This window comes from Harmonia axyridis, chromosome 2 (assembly GCF_914767665.1).
Source record: "Harmonia axyridis chromosome 2, icHarAxyr1.1, whole genome shotgun sequence".
NCBI lineage: Eukaryota > Metazoa > Arthropoda > Insecta > Coleoptera > Coccinellidae > Harmonia > Harmonia axyridis.
In genome coordinates, this window is record NC_059502.1 from 62359567 (window position 1) to 62377439 (window position 17873).

Consider the following 17873-nt stretch of genomic DNA (forward strand, 5'->3'; position numbering starts at 1 on the left):
CCTGGACATCATGGTTGTTCAATTCAGGAATGAGAAAGTTAGTAATCATGGCTCTATACCGATCACCATTGACTGTAACGTTCTGGCCATCATCGTTTTTTAAGAAGTACGGACCAATGATTCCACCAGCCCATAAAGCGCACCAAACAGTCAGTTGTTCTGGATGTAACGGTGTTTCGACATACACTTGAGTATTAGCTTACTCCAAATGCGGCAGTTTTGTTTGTTGACGTAGCCATTCAACCAGAAGTGCGCTTCATCGCTAATGGACGTAGTGCGCGATACGTATTCCGCACAGAACCATTATTTTCGAAATAGAATTCCACTATTTGCAAGCGTTTTTCAGGCGTGAGTCTATTCTAGATGAATTGCCAAACCAAACTGAAAATAAAGTACTTGATAGCTGTTAAATCGGTCGCCATCTTGAACAGTAATGCCAACTTAAAGTTATATACCTCGAAAAAAACACCCTATACAATAAGCTTAGGTATTTGTAAACATAACGCCATAGAAATATTAGTCGATCTGTGTCTGTATCATAAAGTTATTCTCGATTAAACATGTTGCTTACGAGCCAAATTCTCGTCAATTACGGGAGGTTTTAATATGACAAAATCTGCGGCTGAGGCTCATCGAATGCTGTCAAATACCTATGGTGAATCCGCTATAAGTGAAAAAACGTGCCGAGAGTGATTTCAACGTTTCAAGAACGGTGATTTTGACGCATGACGGTGGAAGAGAGAAGTTTTTCGAAGATGCAGAATTGGAATCATTACTTGATCAAGACTCGTGTCAAACGCAACAAGAATTTGCAGGATCATTGGTTGTGACACAACAAACCATTTCAAAAGGAAATTGGGAGCCAAACGAGTTGAAGCCGAGTGATGTTGAACGGCGTTTGTTTGCTTGTGAACAACTGCTTGCAAAGCAAAGAAGGAAGGGATTACAGCATCGAATTGTGACTGGAGAAGAAAAATGGGTTCATTACTATAATCCCAAGAGCAGAAAATCATGAGGATATTACCTGAGTATTCATAGCAATCATGATAACGCATTGTAAAATCTATACTTAGAGCCAATTTCATAATCGAAAGTAAAGTCCAGATAGTGGCCCTTAATGGCAAGAAAAGGATCCTTTTCTTCACTCATGCTCTATGACTACAAAACATAACGTCATTCTGTTGTGTCATGCCCGATATCCTTGTTTCGTTATAGTGTGTATAGAATAACTTCTCTGCTTGTGAATTTAATTTTTCTCTTTGAATATAGAAAATACTTCCTGATACAAGTTCGAGTTCTAATTCATCCTCTTCTGGTGAAGAACTAGAAATATTTTCTCTACCGCACAACCTTTCTTATAGGAATAATCATATTTAAAAATTCGAAATTAAGGACCCTCATTTACTTTCACTTCATTTACAGAATATTGTACCTATTTTTCTTCTTTTCGCCAACAAAATTTCAATTTCTATGAAATATTACCAAATGCAAACATTGTTTCAAAGGTTTAGGTATTATCGAAAATGACAACACCAGAAACCATTTTCATTTATCACCTTCATTTTTATCCTTGATGCAGAAATGAATATATCGTTCGAACTTAACCTACAAGTACTTACTCACTTGATGCACATTATGATGCGAGGAAAGAGCCATTCGAATACTAATACTCGTATTATGAAACTGAAATCGTAAATGTCACAAGTTTCAATTACTTGCAATAATTTATTCAAGACGTATATTCCGTAGAATAACGGATCTATTGACTAGCCATGGCTTTACCGTATGTTCAATGTAACGTATCACGACCTGAAAGAAACCAACCATGATGCTCTGAGTGACTCAAAGGATTATAAGCGTCCCTTTCCTCGAGTTTCTTTTGAATAACCAAATAACATTAGTGATTAGAAATAGCAGAAGTAAACCTAGGGGAATATTTTGCAGGTTAGATTTAGTTAATTCTTCAATTTGATTCGAATAATTCTAATATTAATACAGGTAGGTAGGATGCTTAAGAAAAAAATTGAAAGTGATGATGATGTTTAGATGAGAGCATACCAACAGAGTTGCTGATTAGGTACTGCTCAAAATGTCATCTTGAATTTGTTGTCGCTTAAATCCAAGGAAAATATGAATTAAATACGCCTACAAACTTTTCATGGATTATTGACAAGAATAAGAATGACCTCCTGATCTGAAAATGTATTGATTGCATAATTCTCCCATTTGTATACGCTGTTGAAAGTATCTTCATTATGGCGTCAAGTTACTCCATGCTAAAAGCTACACTTAATTCCAAAGAAAATGTTAATATTTCAGAATATTCATTTTTGAAACGCCAGAATGATGAATATAAATCGAAAAATTTAGAGGTTTTTCAGATGAACAAATCTCAAGTAATTATCAAATCGCATTTTTGTAAAATTTTATGTTGATTGCATCACCAAAACCAAAGGAAATCTAAGCAAAATATTGAGAAAAACAGTAGCAAAACATCCGACAAGTTTGAATTTTAGTTTATTCATGTAAAATTATCACCCGAATGTTTTTGTCGAATATCAGGAGAGTAGTTATCAACATACTCATCTATATAAAGTAATCGTCAAAAATGACATCTTAATAAATTATATCTCATATAGGTATACCTATACAGGGTGAGTCTTTGACATATTTCAACCGGAAATTACCGAGTTCAAGGGACACACTTTTTTTCCTTTACCATTTTCTCCGATTCCGTTTGGTTGAAAAGATAAAGGCGGTTGAAAATCCATAAAAAAATGTCATTTTTAGTTATCTCGCAAATGGAATGGAATCGAAGGTAATGATTTTAGGAATATAATTTTTAATTGATGTGATTAATCTTTTCCGAACATAAAATTCCATCAAAGTCCTGTCAACTAAAAATGCCTGCTCTACTAATTGAGAAAAAAAATCGAATCGGAAAAAATAGTTAAGGAAAAAGTGTATCTTTTGACCCCCAGGAATCTTCGGTTGAAATATTTGTGAGTCAAAGACTCACCCTGTATACAACTATGCAGTCTCGAACAGCGCAAAAGGCTACAGAATTAACAAACGCTATGAAATTCCCAATGTCTCAGTCAATTTTTGAAATTTAGACATTTCAAAGCGTAAATTAAAAATTTCAGGTGGCGTTCATTTTTTTTTTCAATTCCAAAAGTTTATTAGAATAAATTTATTTGGGAATTATAATTATAATTCAATTCACTTGTCATTGCACGTAGCTTGAAATATGTTTCTACAAAAAAATATCTTCGCTCATATCAAAATCAGAGTTTTTAGCATAAAAATGATGTGAAGAATTAGAATCCGAAAAAAAGGCTTGAAATATGTTTCTACAAAAAAATCTTCGCGCATTAAAATCAGAGTTTTTAGCATAAAAATGATGTGGAGAATTAGAATCGGAAAAAACATGCTAATGTTTTTTTTCTATTCACATAATTTATTATTTCTCTATCTCTCTTTAAGCAATAATAAATTATGTTTATTCAAGATAACCATTATCTGCGATTATAGGAAAGGATCTGTTCCTATTTGCTGAATAAATTTGGCTAAGTATTTTCAATGAAACCCTTCAAATCGTTGAAAAATGTTGTTGTCAATATGAAAACAAAAAATGGAAATTACCGAGCATTTAACAACAACATTTATTATATCAGATGATAATCGATTTCGTCAAGTGCTAAAATTTGAAAACACTGAAAATGTTACACTTTGGTTTATTAGTTCTTTTTATATAACAGTATCTTTAGGCCGGTTGTATTTTTATGTAGATAAATTTATTCGCATATGAAAACACCGGCCATTAGAATAGTAGGAAAAAATTACATATATCTACCTAATGAAAATCAATCTGCAAATGCTCTTTTTCTGCAAAATCAAAAAAAAAATTTGATTGTCTAAATTCATAGATTGGAGAACTTAAAGCGATTATAGTTTGCGAGAAAATCTCTGGACTGCGGAAATATCGGGATTTTTGGTTTATTTCGAACCATAAATCTTTAGAATCGGTCAAAGACAAAATTTTTCAAGCCCTGCTCAACTTTTTACATTTTACATTATAGAATGAGTAGAAAGTAAATTCGAATCAAAAAATCAACCGTCTAGAGTTTTTCTCAAAAACCATGAGAACTTTGGATAAAATTCAGAGCAGAAATCGGTTTTTATATCGAATTGATCCACCTGAAAATACAATCCACAAATTTTGAAGCCGAAAAATTGAGAATCAATTTTTAAAAATTCATTTTTTTAGAACTTGACAACATAAATTCATGAAATTGGGAATATACACATATTGCTCCGATGATAATAAATACGATATCTTTTACCGAAAAGTCCCATCAGGGTTCATAGTTATGAAGTTTAAAAAATTTATTCGGATTTTGGAACGAATGATCGTAGGTTCAAATCTCGCCTCTAGATATTCAATACATTTTTTTCTAGGTATCAAGCGTTGAAAGAGTTAATAATAAACCATGGTGAAAATTAGAAGAATTTTTCATTCGATTTCGGTAGGAATAAAAACAGCATTACAAACCGAAATCTATTGCAATTTCAAGGCGATTCCGAAAGTTCATATGAGAAATAATAAAACAAAAAAAGGATTGATTTGAAACGTCTTTGATGGTTTTATCATCTTATTTAGTTCGAGTTCTTTAACTTTCAAGCTGAAATTAGAAAAGTTTCATGTCACTTTGCTTTCGTATAGTATTCCAAAGCGATTAGTCATATTGAAAACAAAGGAAATTTATTTGCTCAAAGGTTTATTATTTCCGCTTTCTCACTCAAATATGTCGATAAAAGAAATCGGAATTGTCAACGCGAAGGTACGAAGTTTCGAACCAAATATTCAAAAATTAAAAAAATCCTGATATTATGGTCGTATGACGTATAAATGTCCTATTTGAATTTTCAAATTAAAGGAATTTTTCCAACGAAATATTTTTAAATGTAATGCTTTTCAATAATATGTAATCCTTTGTAATCAGTTATTTAAATTTTCCCAAATTATAATTTGGAATATGAAGAAAATTCAATATTTATAATTTTATATTTTTTCTTCGCGTGTCAAGATACCTATTTCACGTTTAAAGAGGAAATAATAAACCATATTGACACTTTTTGATATAAATATCCGGTACTCGTCAATGAGGCACTTCCGAATATGATTATGCAATAAATACTTACTTCATCGATCATGTTGATATATGTATATTAAAGTCTTTAGCGTTAACTCCGATACTAATTGCTTCTAACGCTATCTGGATAGTTCGAACTGATGATGCTAGATTAATAGGCTAAAGCCATATGATAATCAGTGACACCAGTCTGAGCTTCCAACTTTTTTCGCTCAAAACGGCAATTTTACAGTTGCCTGTGTAGGTAATTCACTTCCGCATGAAATATTACAGTGCCACACTAAAAACGATAAATACGCTTTTATTGTTCTTCAAAGTCGGCATTCTACAGATGAAACGATGAAATGAGTATGATACTCTGATGGTAAAATGCAAAAACGACTTGAAAAACAAGCAACAACATACCGGATGGTATGTTGTAGTACAATCGGCGTTAGCTACATACCACAATTTCATGTCCGAGATCTCCCTCTACTGAGCAGATCTTATACAGGGCGTTCGAACAAATGAGATTATATTTAATGTTTACATATTTTTGTACTAGGACAGACACGAATTAAACAATGCTGAATAACAATGAAAATTGTTTACAAAGATTTCGCTATTTCCTACCATTACTATATATTTTGTAGTTTTGTACATACACAGTTTTCAGCTAAACTGTTCTACTAACTGAAGTAGTTCGAATTGTAGTAGGTAACCCCTGCCTACCAATATGAGAAGTAGTATCTTGCAAGTAGTGATATTATTACATCTACAATTGTAATACAGTTTCGCGAATGACGAAACTGCATAATACAAGGTGATTCATCGCGATGGCCTATTAGACGTTTATGGAAAACTAATCATAATTTTGTACTGAAAATTTTCATGTTGCGGTTTGAGACAATGATTTTTAGCCCTAGAATATTTTCAGATCTCTACAACTTCAAATTATACCGGAAACAGACTACATACTTCTTTCTTTTTTCGAATGGCACACCTAGTATATTATTGCATCATTAGATAGCTCTTTTGATGACAATTTCAGCTATATGCCATACCTTGGGTAAAAACTCAACAGTTCAGAGTTATTGGGATTTTTATGAAAAAAATTATGGCGTGAAGGACTCAAATTTTGTGGAATATTTCTGTAGAAGGAGTTTTTTTCGAAATAACCTTTTTCATTTTCTTTTCTTCAAATATATAGTATTATAAGACAGGGTGTTTATCAGAATATCATGAATCAGAACAACTCAAATTCATAAAAACTCAATATTTCCGAATATGAACCTATATTTTTTAATATTTCAGTCAATTCTGCGTATACAAAGAGGGGGTTACTTAAGCAAACCCTATACTTAAAATTAATACTTTAAAAGTTATCGAAGAAGAACTTTAAATGCGGAAAACCCGAAATTTCTAACTGTGTGGAGTAGACTGTGACTTCCGTAAAATACAGAAAGAAATTAAAATTCCATGTTTCTATAACTCAATTTGGCATCCACACTGTTAGAAATTGTGGTTTTCTCTCATTTGAAGTTTTTCCTCAATTAAAGTTCTTCCTCGATAACTCTCAAAGTATTCATTTTAGGTATAGAGTTTGCTTAAGTAACCTTCATCTTTTTTATGCGTAGAATTGACTGAAATAATAAAGAATATAGGTTCTAATTTGAAAATCTCGAGTTTTGATGAGTTTGAGTTGTCCAAGTTCATGATCTTCTGTTGAATACCCTGTACATTTTTGGTACAAACCGCAAACAGTTTCATAATACTACGTATTTGCAGAATCGAAAGTGATAAAGGTTTTTTCGAAATAAACTTATTCTGCAGAAATATTTGAAAAAATGTGAGTCCTCGTCGCCAACATTCTTTTCATAAGAATTCCATTAACCCATCAATCGTTGAGTTTCAACCCAAGGTATGGCTTATTGGCCTTTTGCTGATATTATCATCAGAAAAGCTATCTAGGCGTGCTACTTGAAATGAGGAAGTATAGTAGTCCGTTTCCGGTAAAACCGGAAGTTGTAGAGATCTGAAAAAAATTTAGGGAAAAAGATCATTGTCTCAAACACCAACATGCTAATTTTCAGCACAAAATTATGATTAGTTTTCCATAAACATCTGATAGGCCATCGCGGTGAATCACCCTGTATATTGAAGTGTGACTGACTCCGTTAAAATGGCAAATTTTTCGCTGATAAGATTTTTACTATATGTATTCCCAATTAGTTCAAAGAAAAATTCAAAAATCGCAGGGCCGTATTAAAAAATTTCAGCATCAATATAAAAATAGTACTCGGCATATGAGATAAAAAAATTTGAATAGAAATTTGAAAAAAGCGAAAAATATTCAGTGAAAATCAGGTTTCTGTTTGAATGGCGCAATTTTGTATGGTTTTCATGATATGTTGAAAACGGAATATTACAAAATTTTCATATCCACTTGATGAAATAATATTTTTGACAAAACAATAACACTGATCTCGAAATTACTGAAAAGAAGTTTAACTCATTTCAATAACTCCCAGAATCCCTGTTCATTCTCTGAACTGAAAAATGTCCAACAATCATCCACCTGGTATGTTTTCAACAAAGTATAGTCTTCAACAAAATAATCTAATAATTCTTTTGTGAGCTGATGGAGAATGCCTATAGTAACAATCCTGTTAAATATCAGCGAAAAATCTGCCATTTTAACGGAAATATGAGAGGTCACAGATTCAGCATTTTCCATAAATCACCCTATATATCTGAAACCAATATCCTTATTTTAACCCCCAATCCTTGTTCAGTTTGAGGTTCCTTTATCTCCCCTGAGCCGTTGTCCCTTACGTCACCAGTCACGCTGTATAAATATCACATTCATATTCTAATAAATGAGGGTGAACACAAAATGTACTTCATATCCTCTGCAGAATTCAATATAAACAAAATTTTACTTAAAACGTCATTCATTTTAGAGTGACAGTGATGTTTTTTTCAAACGACTATCCAATTTTTTTGCCGATTTGTTACTTACTCAATTAATGGTATGAAAAGGTGGTACCATAGGTAACAATTTTTTTAGAAAATATCACATTTACTGTGCGAAACTTTCATGGAAGAAAATCTTTATTCAAACCAAAAACAAACGAAATTTAGCGCAGATGTTCAATATGTGCTCTGTTAACCATTTGGCACTGCCCTATACGAGTGTAAACACTTTGTGCTAAGGGCATCAAGTCTGGGGAACGCGGTGACCACTCAATAGGTGCTCGAAGTCCTATCCAATTTCCAGGAAATGTGGAGTCAAAATATTGAAGGGCGTTTTTTCAGAATGAAGAGAAGCCTCATTTTGTTGATATCAAATATACCGATGGGGTACATCTGCTTTGTCATCATTTGGACGCATTGCTACCAGAGCAGGTACCAAATCAAACCCCAAAAAAATCAAATAACGTTCTGCTGTAAGAATTTCTTCAAAAAAAAAAAAGGCGCTATTGAACGCCATCCCATTATTTGAATTTCTCGATCATTGCCAAACGGTCAATGGAGCACATTTTGAACATTTTCGTTGAATTTCGTTTGTATTTTGGATTGAATAAAGTTTTTTTCGTTTTTTACTCACCTTACACGTGTTGTTTTCTCAAAAAAAAAATTATCAACGGTTCCAATTGTTTAACACTATCAAATAGGTAAGTTAGCATCTAATGAATCAACAAAAAAAAATTGGGGTTGTCGTTAAAAAAAAAATTATCAGATCACTCTGAAAAAAGGAATGACCTCATAAATAAATTTTTGTGCTATAAGATGGTTAACAAAAAACTTAAATTGACCTGTCCGAGCTTTTTCCTAATCAGATAGTTCATTTCAACTTTACAATGATGATCTATTCCGAATTTCTTTTGTCGAATATTCATTAGATATTATAAAAAATGTATCAAAATAGAACTAAAATATAAACTTCTACTCACCTTTGCACTAGGTACCTTCTAATTTTAATCTGAAAATAGAAAACAGAAGATTATTGAAGAATTCTACATTGAACAAGAACGAAATTGTAATATTTCCATTGTATACGCATAAACATAGATAATAAAAAACGAAACGAGACAAGTTCCACCAAGTCTGAATTTTCGAGTTCTGTCATAGTCCAAGAGCCCGTGAGTGCCAGACCTTCGGATTTTCATAAAAGCTGAAAATTTTTCTATGTGTGTCCCTAGTACAGGTAAGAATGATCCCCACCCATGAAGCTGAGGCAGCGGTGGCTTTGGCAGGTAACAGGTAACAAAGGTGTATAAAATTCCATCTCAAATTTATCATAAAATAAAACTTAATTTTTTTATATTTGATTCATAATAATATCAAAACTCGCGTTGCTCATTGCCAGACAGTTAGTATGGTTGCAACCCTCTGCCGGACACCCTTAAACTATTATAATTTATAATTATACTTACGTTATATTATAAAATCTCAATTTTATATATAATTTTTTGGGGGCCTATTAATCTATGTTTACATGATAGCCGGACAGTTTCGACGGTTCTATCATCTTGCTAGACGCATTCAAAGTGAGCAGTAGTTCGGGGAGCAAGGAACGTATACAGTAACTAGTGCGAGTGAGACAGAGTGCTTGGTCTATTGCGGTCCTTCACTGCGCATCCACTGTTATCAAGTTCAAATTGTGCAGCTTATTTTTTTCTTAGTCAAGAAATTTCATTAAATAAATTTTTACAGTTTGAATAACAAATATTTAAAACAGTACTCAGTAAAATTGTTCTAATACAACTCCAATCATATCGAAACTCTAATAATTTTATTTATATTATTTTTCATTTTTACGAAGTTTATTATTTTCAATTCTATCAAAATTGTAAAGCCAATGAATTAAATGAATGAAATTAAATAAAGTAAATCAAATTTTATTGTTTATTATATCAAAGGGCAAATTTTTTTTAAAATAAAAAAGTTACAGAAAAATATATTTATTTTAATAAAATCTTTAAACATTTTCATCATTTTCATCGTCGTCGTCAATACATCCATATTCCTCGTCACTATTATTCCATTCTGTGGATTGATCGTCTTCAATATCGCCTTCTTCATTGTTTTCTGCAATAGTAAAAAAACCAAGTTAATTTAATTACAAATAGTCCAAAATTAATGTATAATAATTTAACATAATTATCAAATACCTGGAACTGTTTTTAGAGATTCGCTGACATAAGTCGGTAATTGATCTCCTTCAAACCATTTAAAATAGTAGTGGTCATTTTCCAGTATCCAACCATTATTTACTGGTTTATATGCTGTTGGCTTTTGTAAGTGAGCGTTGTTCCATATGCTACATATGTAATTCGCTCGCAAAAATTGCTGCCATAGCTCACTTTTGCAAGGTGGTAAACAGCTAGCATCGAAATTTTGCAACTTTTTTCGATTAAAAGCTTCGTTCACATCAGATACTGTATACGAATTAATAAACATTTGTAGCCTAGCAGCATCAACATCATTGATATCATTCATATTGTATAGATAGCATACAAAACTTTGAATTATATCGAAGATTAATACTTGTTCATTGTTATTTTCGATGATTTTGCTGTCACCAAACTTCATGAATGCTTGTTGAAACTCTACATATTTTTTTAACAATTTAAACGGTTTTAATTTTGCTTTTCTGTAAAATGCAGGATTGTAATCACATCCTGTGAAAGCGTGTAGTCCAGGTAAACTTCTGCAAATAGATTCTCCTAATTTGGCGTGTATATTAGTTAGGTCCACATATCTTAAATTATTTCCAGCTCCTGTAAGCATCCAAACATGTGATCCATCATTAAGACGATGCATGTGACTTAGCATTATAGCAGCAACATCGGTGTCAACAGTTCGAATCACAATGTTTGCTTCATGGTTAATTTTACACGCGTGGTACACTATTTTGGTGTCTGCTTCTTCATGCTCTGGGCAAGACAATTCCTCATTTACACCTGACATCACTTTTTTGGCCTCATTAACAGTAAACGAATGACATTTTCTGAAATTTATATGTATCATTTTATTGCCAATAAACGGCGCCATTTCGTCAGAAGCCCAGTGTAAAATAAAAAAATCAACTAGAGCTTCTTTAAAATTAGAATTTTTTAATTCTTTGACAAAGTCACTAGGACGGACTTGTTCAGGACCAGCAATAGTATACTCCAATTGTGCAGATTCAAATCGCAGAGAACGTTCGTATCCTTTTATCGATGGGGTAAAATACTGGTCGAAAACGACATCAATTCTTGACGCTTTTAATTGAGTTACCATCTGCAACATTTTTTTAGAAATGTCTCCGAATTTTCTAGGAACATTTTTCATTGTATGTAACAAAAAAAAACCGTCAATTATTAGAATATCAATTTGAGATGGCTGTTCATGCTCGGCCTCTTTCTCTAAACATTTCATCAAAGCAGATTTATCGGTCTTGCAAACGGTCCCATCCAAATGACACATTGACAACGGTACTGAAGTAATCGGGTAGGATAAGATTTTTGAAATGTCAATGCTGTAATCCATTGAGATTCCCAGCATACGTCCAAATAAATCCCTTTGAATTTTAACTTCTTGAATTTGTCCACCGACTTTAATTTTTTTTTTTTCATAATCTTTAGAAAAATTATTAATAGATTTTTTTTTAATAGCTTTTTCAAATCGCGTAATATCAGATTGGCATTCAGAAATGAATGTTTTTCGAAGGCTATCGCCGTTAGCTTCTAAATTTAATAGAAATTCTTCTACTGGCAGTGATGCGGACTTTCCTGATGAAATATTTACTAATTGGTCTTTGGGAACTTCTAAACTGAAAGGATTGATAAATTGATCGAAAGTTGCGACAAATTGTTGTAATTGTTTGGCGTTTTTCCTGATATTATGGGGATTCAAATCTGCTGAAATATCTTGATGTTTTTGTAGTCCAAGTTCAAGATAAACTTGACTTATAATTGTAGATCTCACATCATGGTTTCGAGCCCACCGTTGTCGCGCCGAAATTGAGTTAGTGAAGTGTGTAACACCTGTCAGCCTTCTTGCAGCTTCTGCATTTATAGTTTGCTCTAGAACCAGGTCAATAGGTTGTCTTGAAAATGGCTTGGTAGTTCTTTTAATTCCAAAACAGCCTTTTAGGAATCCTTCATACAAATCAGGATGAGTTTTGTCAACTTGCAGTAGATTATCATAATATTTGACGCTCCACCTAGCATAGTTTTGTTGATTCAATATAAAAAAAATGCTTGTAATTTTAGGTAACACTGATTTAAAGAGTTGAAAATTTCCAGCACGAATACTTCGAGACAAGTCCAAGTAATGATGTATAAGATTTATATAAATTAGATAAAATTGTGACGTTTTACCATGCTCCCCGTTAAGGGTTTGTTGTTTGTAGATACCGTAGTTATTTATCAGCTCTTTAAGGCCATCATTTTCAATTTCAAACAAAGAAATTTTGCAATTTTGGAGTCTTTTAACTTCATCTATTATATCCTCAGTTAAGGTAATGTTATCATTTTGTAAAAATGATTTAAAATGTAGTATTTCTAGTCCTAATGCTACTAAAGGATGCAATCTTTTGCAGCGATTAAAGTGTTTTCCCTCTAAAAACCCATTAACTGAACCGTTTGCCAGCAAATTACTCTCAACCATTACAGTAGTCAACCCACAATCATTAATTACTTTACCGATAGCTTTGAAGTAAGCCATCATTATATGAAATGGTCCTAAATGAATGAATAAATTATCAAATGTTGGTTTTTCTGTAGCTTGTATTTGTAACGCTACTTTAGCTATAGCTAGATCGTAGGTTACCTGTATGTAGGGTTGCTGTAAATCTTCAGCTATTTTTTGGCTTTGTTTCATAGTTTCTAATACGATTGGTGTACTGGTTGGAGATGCATTTATCGGCGTCAAGTAAGATATATGTTGTTGTGGACTATCCTGATCATCAATCTGACTATTGAAACCAACCCACATAGGTACATCAGGTAATTCTAAAGCGTGACTAATCATCCATATGTTGTCAATTTCCGTGTTTATTTGAGAGTCTATACATTCTATATCATCGACTGATAATTGTAACTCACTTGTCATTTTGGGTTTCTTAGGGTATGGCATTTCATCTATATTTATTTCATCAAATGTTCTTCTTCTTCTTTTTTTATTCGGCGAAGTATTTTCACTTGAAACTTCGGACATTTCAGGCTCGTCAGTTGTATCTGCATCGATATTTTGGTATATTATTCCGACTGTGTCGTGTAAAGTATCCTTACCACTAGAAGTTTCAACAAAACGATCAAAATTATCGTATGCCACACCAGTAAAAAGCTCTGGTTTTTTTTTTATTTTTTCTGGACATAAGCTAGACTTTTTCATTGATGTAAATGTAGTTTCAGTTTCTAATTCTTCAACGCCTTGATAACTAATACAGTGTCCATATCTGTTTATAATGTCAATTATTTTTCTGCTGCTTGTTAAGCTTTTTAGAGTCATACCTAACATGATATGCTTTGACGTTTTAACTCGACCATCATGAACTCCGAAAATAACATCTTGACAATAAGAACGAACTAGACGAGAACATTTTTGGCCAGTCTTTCGTTTTTGGTTACATCCACCAAGAAGGGTAGAATAAAAGTCTGATAATTCTTCTGGTATTGAAACTTCTCCGGATATTAAATGCTGTGATGTTATATTTTTTGTTGATAATTTTTTTTTTTCTATTTGGAGTATTATTTTTCTCAGAATCAATGCAGATTTTTGTAAAATGTTTTCTTGTTGTAAATTATCCAGTACTGAATCATCGATGGCTTCTAGATATTTTGGAGCTAGTATTTTTTTATTACGAACAGTAAAGAATTTTATATCCTTAGAGAATACTTTTAAAATTTTTTCTTCAAGGTGGTGTGCTGTGAAAGTAGCTGTCATTTGAATAGAATTTTCTTGAAAAATTTTTTCTAATAAATCGATATATGATTCATGTAAATACACTAATAAAAAACACCGCCCTTTTTTAATCACATCTTCTTTAATGATTGTACTAATTTCGTTAAAAACTGTTTGATGATACTCCCGGTGATAATGCCACTCCGTTTTGCTAGGCGTTGCTTTTAATGAAGATAACTTATTATTAAAATCAACTCGGCATTCAGTATGATAATAGATTTTTGAGCCAGAAAAATTATCCAATTTATTAGAAAAATCTGTAAACTCTTCATGACTTTCAATATTAGGTTTGACACTATCTTTAAATTGCTGAACATCAGCTGCATGAAGCAGAATCATTCTCGATCGCACTTTTTTCTTCTTTTTATTACAAAATATACAAACAACTTCATTATCATTTTTACCAGCAATATTATCAGTCGAAATATTAACATCTTGAGTTACAAAATTATTATCAATAACTTCTGGTTCGAAAACGTCAGCAATATCTCGAAGAGTTGCAGATTGTAGACCTATTGATTCACAAATTGGAGCTGGCTGAGATGTCGTGGGAGATTCTGAGGGTACAGACTGTAAATGAGATTCATTTTCAGATGTCGAAGGTTGTGTTTCTGTGGACTGGGATAGTAAAATTAGTTGAGATGAAGATTCTGTTGACGAAGATTGTAGATCAGGTAGTTCGGAACTCAAATCTCGTATCGACGACAAGGTTGAAGATGAGTTGCTTGTAATTACACAACTCTCTTGTTTTTTTCCTTTTTGTTTTTCAGCACTTAATGGTTGAGAGGTGAAATATTTTTTCATAAGACCTGTAAATACCTTGTAACATACTCTGTGATAACCACTCTCGGTGTATTCACTAGGTAAAGTAATGTCTCTGTATTTTAGCTTATGTATTTTTCGTAATTTAAGAATAGTCTGGCATTTTTTTAAAGTTTCTTCAGAAAATAATATTATGTGTTCATCACTTTTCTTACAAACAAAGCAAACTATTTTTTCGTCACTCATGATAGCACTTTATTACAACTGATCACATTTATTTTATAAACTGCACAGAAAAATAATACATTTATTATGAGCATAGCCGTTCACCAGATAGTTACAATAAACAACAGCTGATGCGCAGTAAAGGGCCGCAATAGACCAAGCGCTCTGTCTCACTCGCACTAGTTACTGTATACGCTCCTTGCTCCCCGAACTAATGCTCACTTTGAATGCGTCTAGCAAGATGATAGAACCGTCGAAACTGTCCGGCTATCATGTAAACATAGATTAATAGGCCCCCAAAAAATTATATATAAAATTGAGATTTTATAATATAACGTAAGTATAATTATAAATTATAATAGTTTAAGGGTGTCCGGCAGAGGGTTGCAACCATACTAACTGTCTGGCAATGAGCGACGCGAGTTTTGATATTATTATGAATCAAATATAAAAAAATTAAGTTTTATTTTATGATAAATTTGAGATGGAATTTTATACACCTTTGTTACCTGTTACCTGCCAAAGCCACCGCTGCCTCAGCTTCATGGGTGGGGATCATTCTTACCTGTACTAGGGACACACATAGAAAAATTTTCAGCTTTTATGAAAATCCGAAGGTCTGGCACTCACGGGCTCTTGCTCTATCAAGTCCGAAGGATGAAGGTCAGCAGCAATGTTGGCCAATTAACAATTGGAATAAATGACGATCTGTTACATCAGATTCAACGCTACCTAAGCCAGTACAATATTTCGATATGTAAATAATTTTTATTTCTAGGTATAAGGTTCTTCAATTCGACTTTTAGAAATAACTTGCAAACTTGCATACAAAGTTTTTTTGGCTGATGAATAATTTGTGAAAACTGAAAAAAATGAAATGAACTTGAACAAAGAAAGATTGAGTAAGTAATAGTCATTTATTTCGTTTTACATATTGGATCAAATAAACAACGTTTCAACCACAAAACAGATAAAGTTTATACCTAAGTGCGAACTTGTAGGTATCTGTTCATTGAACTAGATTATTATCATAACGGAATAATGATAATTCTTAAACGTTTTTACAAATTTCGTGACAATTCCGCAAATATGTAATAATATTATCTTTTATCTTCGCAGACTATTTGTCTGATCTCGTTAAAGGTTTAGTCATTTTAAAAAGCATTTTCTAGTGTTATGGAAATTTTCAAGCACGTCGGAAATTGGTGAAAATTTAGAATACACTGAATACAGTATTGAATTTTCAGTTTTATTTTTCAATCTTAGGAAACAGCGATTCGATGTTGAGTACTCCCATTTTTCAGAATCAACAATTTTCCTCATTTTAATTCATTTAAGTACCTATAAAGAATAATTTTATGCGAGTACGAATCGTCAAAGCAAAAATTATATTTGTGAAAACAAGATTCATTTTTATGAAGAATATCAAAATAATTACGCAATTGAAATGTCAATTTGCCAAAAAATCCAGCTGTACAAAAACACAGTCCATTTCCAATTTCTATTTTTAAATGTGAATATATGCATTTCTTCAACATTTTTTTCTTTAACAACCTACGCAATAATACATGGCCCTCCTTCAAGTCAATTCTATATTGAGGAAATCTGGCTTTTAAAATAAAAAAAATAACGCAACAAATTTTGCTAATAATTTCTTGACATTTTGTTCGTTCGAGAAAATGAATCAAATCGAAAGAAGTTTTCTTGATGACCGATAAACTAACCTTACAATATAAATTGTGACCTTGTCTTTTGAAACTAAAAAAAAAATCGCGAACGTTAACAAGTAGACACAAGTCCTACATGGACAATTTCCAGCACACTTACGTCAAAAAGAATGAAGGTCACGGTCAATTCACCAAAATAAATAGCGTCTAATGTAGACAACCTACTGATGTCAACTAAAAATATTGCATCAGCCTAAAATAATAAAACACAATAGATCCCAACAACTAATATCGATAATAAAAAAAAAATGAGTTGAGTTTTTTAGTTGTATTTTGTTTGGGAACAGGTAGAAATCTCCAACCCGCTCACTAACAACAAAATAAGATTTTACCTGTACAAACAAGAACCTTTGTTCGGTACCGTTCAACTTTTTTTTTCGAACAAAGAGCAATTTATTACAGAGAGTATTCAAATAAAATCTACGTGAAACGTTTTTTGTGAGAATTCCAGGATAATCTGAAATTCTGTTAAATTATATCAATGAAAATACTTTCCGTATTTACACCATTGTTTACGGAAAAGAATAAAACAAAACAAAACCATATCATCACGGAACAAATACATAAACTGAGAAGTGGTGAATTGTTTTACTCACATTTAATTAATTAGTTTTTTGTAGAAAAATCACAGAAAAGTAGGTAAATAACAGTAGTTTGGATAATAGCGGCACACCCGCACCCAAAACGCACCAGCTCTACCAGCTGATTGTTTTCACTTCCCTTTCAAACCCACAGAACGATTGATTCAAATTCACCGTGGTAACGATGTAGTGGAAAGTCAGTCAGCTGTTTCAGCTCTGATCCGATCCGAAGGACCAGCTGTTTCTATGAGAACGCGCAGGCGCACGGAATCCCCTTTGTTCTCCACGGTAACTACGCAACCCGATTATCACAACATCGGTTCGACGTTGTCGGTTCGTGGCGTATTTCGGTCGTCAAGGGATTTTTTTGAAAGCGAAGAAGGTCATATTTCTGTACCAACGATTCGTTTTTCAACTACGCACGAAGAGGGACTAAAGATTTCTTGAGGAAAACGACACAAAATGGAGGCTTTTATTGCCTTTGCCTT

The 17873-nt window shown here is 32.6% G+C and overlaps 2 protein-coding genes across 3 annotated transcripts in view; both read right to left on the reverse strand.

The window, feature by feature from the left end:
* LOC123673530 (tumor protein p53-inducible nuclear protein 1) overlaps window positions 1–17611 on the reverse strand; it is a 30658-nt gene extending 13047 nt beyond the window's left edge. The window contains exons 1-2 of one of the 2 annotated variants that reach the window (XM_045608066.1): window positions 17401–17611; window positions 9092–9120 (exon numbers count right to left, since the gene is read on the reverse strand). Coding sequence is in view for 1 of the 2 variants with exons in the window: in XM_045608065.1 (XP_045464021.1) it covers window positions 5206–5217 (12 nt within the window). In the remaining variant the exon portion in view is untranslated. Of the gene's footprint in view, window positions 1–5205; window positions 5493–9091; window positions 9121–17400 lie in introns of those variants that run through there. The other variant, XM_045608065.1, reaches the window with a different exon arrangement.
* LOC123673529 lies at window positions 10087–13739 on the reverse strand. Its single transcript, XM_045608064.1, has 2 exons — window positions 10313–13739; window positions 10087–10229 (listed from the first exon to the last, which is right to left on the reverse strand). The coding sequence occupies exons 1-2, from the start codon at window positions 13644–13646 to the stop codon at window positions 10120–10122; spliced, it is 3444 nt and encodes a 1147-aa protein (XP_045464020.1). The 5' UTR covers window positions 13647–13739; the 3' UTR covers window positions 10087–10119.
* Window positions 17612–17873: the final 262 nt, after the last annotated feature.

Excerpts from the sequence above, each read along its gene's own strand:
- LOC123673529 (XM_045608064.1), bottom strand. The coding sequence starts at position 13,646 with ATGTTAGGTATGACTCTAAAAAGCTTAACAAGCAGCAGAAAAATAATT. Across the intron at positions 10,230-10,312 it reads ATCTCTAAAAACAGTTCCAG|AAAACAATGAAGAAGGCGAT; the intron begins GTATTTGATAAT and ends TTACTATTGCAG.